The following is a 4,433-nucleotide window of genomic DNA, read 5'->3' as shown; positions in this document are numbered from 1 at the left end:
ACTCGTCTAAGAGAACACCCAGATTCTGTACCTGCGGAGACCTAAAGACAGATAGACATCCTAAGTCAAGGTTGGTGGCCTTTGTACTTTCTGTGGGGTTGAACACAATCACCTCAGTTTTATCTTCATTTAACTTCATCTAAACACAATAAAAGGGATGTAACGGATGAGGGGTCATTTTTCGTAAAAGGTAAATATTTGGGTATCGACCACGTAAAAGTGAAACTACACTTTGTATTAACTCAGAATGGAGCCCAGTGGTAACAGATACAGGGAGAACAGGGAAGGAGGGGCAGTGGAGACAGTGGGGCAGTGGAGGAGGAAAAGTCCCCTAGTTTAACTACATACTTTACACAATTTTAGATCTGTGCCTGACAGCCTCACCCATGACTCTAATCTAGTGATAAGTGTAGTGTGACAACCGTATCAAATGCTGCAGTTAAATCCAGTAAAACTAGAACCACAGAATCTCTGAGTCAGTAGCTAGAAAAATATAATTTAGCACTCTCAGAAGGGCAGACTCAGTGCTATGGGCCGACTCAGTGTTATGGGCCGACTCAGTGCTATGGGCAGACTCAGTGCTATGGGCCGACTCAGTGTTATGGGCCGACTCAGTGCTATGGGCAGACTCAGTGTTATGGGCAGACTCAGTGTTATGGGCAGACTCAGTGCTATGAACAGACTCAGTGTTATGGGCAGACTCAGTGCTATGAACAGACTCAGTGTTATGGGCAGACTCAGTGTTATGGGCAGACTCAGTGTTATGGGCAGACTCAGTGTTATGAGCAGACTCAGTGTTATGGGCAGACTCAGTGTTATGGGCAGACTCAGTGTTATGGGCAGACTCAGTGTTATGGGCAGACTCAGTGTTATGGGCAGACTCAGTGCTATGAACAGACTCAGTGTTATGGGCAGACTCAGTGCTATGAACAGACTCAGTGCTATGGGCCGACTCAGTGTTATGGGCCGACTCAGTGCTATGGGCAGACTCAGTGCTATGGGCAGACTCAGTGTTATGGGCAGACTCAGTGTTATGGGCAGACTCAGTGCTATGAACAGACTCAGTGTTATGGGCAGACTCAGTGCTATGAACAGACTCAGTGTTATGGGCAGACTCAGTGTTATGGACAGACTCAGTGTTATGGGCAGACTCAGTGCTATGAACAGACTTAGTGCTATGGGCAGACTCAGTGCTATGAACAGACTCAGTGTTATGGGCAGACTCAGTGCTATGAACAGACTCAGTGTTATGAGCAGACTCAGTGTTATGGGCAGACTCAGTGTTATGGGCAGACTCAGTGTTATGGGCAGTTTAAAAACCAGAATGAAAATTGTCAGACAAACTGTTATGGGTGAGAAATGACTGAAGGTGGTCTGACACAATTAATGATTTATTATAACAGAATATTCACAATTCTCTGGTTAATAAAATGATTTGATAACTGACTCCCCACCACCACTGACCAATGCCCTGACACCCGAGTGTGTTTCTCAAACTCACGCTGTGGCGTAGTTACACACAAACAAGGCTCCTGGTCTGCGTGAGAAAGACGTCTGTCGGACCCCGTCAGGGCAGAAGATCAAAGCACAGCCCACTTTATAGGTTGTTGCCCAAACCACCTGCAATGAATCACAGACATCACACAGAACAAACACACCATGATTTCATGCTGTATTCCAAAACAGTGAGGAGTTTTATTTTCAATTAAATCTCTACCAAATATTCTTCAACTTTTAAGAAAGCGTTTCAAAAATATTCATCCTTTCATTCATCAACAGATCATCTTCTATTTCTTCTTCATTCATTTTCGTGAAGTGTAGTTTCATGGCATTTCCTGTTAGGGGTCACCACAGTGAATCATCTGATTCCAATCAACAGCAGATTTGAGCTTTTAGGGGGTGAAAATTTCTCTTTTATCCAAATCTGCAAATCTAACTAATAATTTCGGACTTTTTATTAAATGATAAAAAGCTTATTATACAATTTCAGCTTAACTTAATGATCTTAAATGATCTAAAAGTCCAGTACAGTGTTAACCATAGCTGTACTTTACAGGTTCTTACACTTAGATGTACTACTACAGAGAATTAGCTTTCGGCTCACTGAAGTTTCAGCTGAATGAAATTAAACATTAAATGTCAAACAGGGAAAAGCTACACTTGTATTAACACACACACGCTCACACACACTTCCTAATTATTTTAATTATCCTTCAAAATGAGTTTTTCCACAGAATTCAGACTCAAATGCAAGGATAAAGTGCAGATATAACTAAACAGACACAGACACTCAGACTCAGAAAGCAAACACAAGGCAGTATATATAAGGTGTATATATGAGGAGGTACTTAGGGAAACATAAGGAACTGGTGTGTGGAGGCAGGAACAGGGAAAATGACGGTGAGGCAAACACAAAAATGAAATAAGAGCACATGGCACAGGACATAACATAAAAACAAACCCGAGCAGAGCACCCTCTAGTGTTCAATCTGCCCATGACAATGTGAGCAGTTGATCAAACTTTAAGAAACATTTTGCTGTTGTCATAAGAACATTACGTAAGGACATGTGATAAAGTTTTACTTAAGAAATGAATTAAATTTACTTAAAGTACTAAAATGCTGAAGAAGAAATTACTTGTGTGTAATGGCCACAGATGTCGGTGCAGGCCAAGGTGTAGTAATTATAGTGTTGAACTTCATTAACCCAGCTCTCAATCATAGATTTGACCTGAAACCCGGTGCCTTGAGTTCCTGCCCAGATGTTTTCCCCCACCGAGGGGAAGACAGGATGATTTCTTCGTGGATTGTGTTTAAAGAGGCAATTTCTTGCCCACGCTCTTGCCAGGACTGCCAGGCCATCATCCCATGTCTGAAACACACACACACACACACACTCTCATTTACATATATAGGTTTTCTTTGTTTCATGTTTCCTAGTACAGTTTAGAGCTTCACATTTTTCGACTGGTTTCCTCAACTGTCAGGATGTACTTCCTGCTCTGGACTGTAACGTTGACTGGATTCAGCCCAATAAACTACACTGTTCCGTGTGTGTGTGTGTGTGTGTGTGTGAGAGTGAGAGTGAAAGTGAGAGTAAAAGTGAAAGTGAGAGTGAGAGTGAGATTGAGAGCGAGAGTGAGAGTGAGTGCTGTCCCAGCTAGGCCCCCATATTACTGGAAGACATCTATTTACAAGATTATCCACAATGCAAAAGGCTTACAATTTATATCAAGAATCAGATGCACTAAGACGTCTTAATATTTAATAAAAACTGAGCTCATTATTTCATATTTTAGACCAGAGACGGGAACAGAAATGTCATCACTCAGATGTGTTTCTTACCATGTAGCGCATGTTGCTAGCAGAAGGCTTGGCATTGGTGCGTGCGTTGTTGTGTTCATTCACACAGCTCTCTATGAACTGCTGGTCTGTGATGTCAGGAAGTGGATTTCCTGTCATTGAGAGAGGGAATGAGAATAGAAGGAGGGAAAGCTGGATGGAGAGATAAAGAATATTAGCCATGATGAGGAAAGAAGAGTGTGAGCAGCGCAGGGTATGTAGAAAATGTACACAGCAGTTACAACAGGAAGGAAATTGGTGTGCAACTCGAGTGAGACACGTCAAAATCAGATGTCAAAATCAGATAGAAAACACACACACACACACACACACACACGAAAATCACATACACACAGAAAGAAAAAAACAGACTGTCAATAAAGGGGCGTCTTCACAGATAAAAAGTCCCATATGCAGTGATAACATAAAGAGGAGTATATTAAGAGAAAAAATATCAAAGGGCTAAAAACACTAGGAACAGGAACAACAAAACACAGGAACACAGAAACAGGAACACAAAAACAGGAACACAAAAACAGGAACACAAAAACAAATACAAACACAAGGGCTCAGCAAAAAAAGACGCAAGACAACCGAAATAAATAGGGTTGGAATCATATAAACACAAGGAACAGGTGTGCAGAGGTGTGTGTACAAGTGACATGTGTGTGTACAAGTGACATGTGTGTGTACAAGTGACGTGTGTGTACACGTGACAGGTGAGTGTACAAGTGACATGTGTGTATACAAGTGACAGGTGTGTGTACAAGTGACATGTGTGTATACAAGTGACGTGTGTGTACAAGTGACATGTGTGTATACAAGTGATAGGTGTGTGTACAAGTGACATGTGTGTATACAAGTGACAGGTGTGTGTACAAGTGACGTGTGTATACAAGTGACATGTGTGTATACAAGTGATAGGTGTGTGTACAAGTGACATGTGTGTATACAAGTGACAGGTGTGTGTACAAGTGACGTGTGTATACAAGTGACATGTGTGTATACAAGTGACAGGTGTGTGTACAAGTGACAGGTGTGTGTACAAGTGACGTGTGTGTACACGTGACAGGTGTGTATACACATGACAGG

The 4,433-nt window shown here is 41.8% G+C and overlaps 1 protein-coding gene across 1 annotated transcript in view; it reads right to left on the bottom strand.

The window, feature by feature from the left end:
- glipr1a (GLI pathogenesis-related 1a) overlaps nt 1-3,694 on the bottom strand; it is a 9,285-nt gene extending 5,591 nt beyond the window's left edge. The window contains exons 1-3 of the mRNA XM_027159597.2: nt 3,345-3,694; nt 2,638-2,871; nt 1,502-1,620 (exon numbers count right to left, since the gene is read on the bottom strand). Coding sequence (XP_027015398.2) covers nt 1,502-1,620; nt 2,638-2,871; nt 3,345-3,524 — 533 coding nt within the window. The 5' untranslated portion in view covers nt 3,525-3,694. The remainder of the gene's footprint in view (nt 1-1,501; nt 1,621-2,637; nt 2,872-3,344) is intronic.
- Between the last annotated feature and the right edge of the window lie 739 nt (nt 3,695-4,433).

Source organism: Tachysurus fulvidraco, chromosome 19, assembly GCF_022655615.1.
Source record: "Tachysurus fulvidraco isolate hzauxx_2018 chromosome 19, HZAU_PFXX_2.0, whole genome shotgun sequence".
NCBI lineage: Eukaryota > Metazoa > Chordata > Actinopteri > Siluriformes > Bagridae > Tachysurus > Tachysurus fulvidraco.
This window is presented reverse-complemented; position numbering and strand designations above follow the sequence as displayed.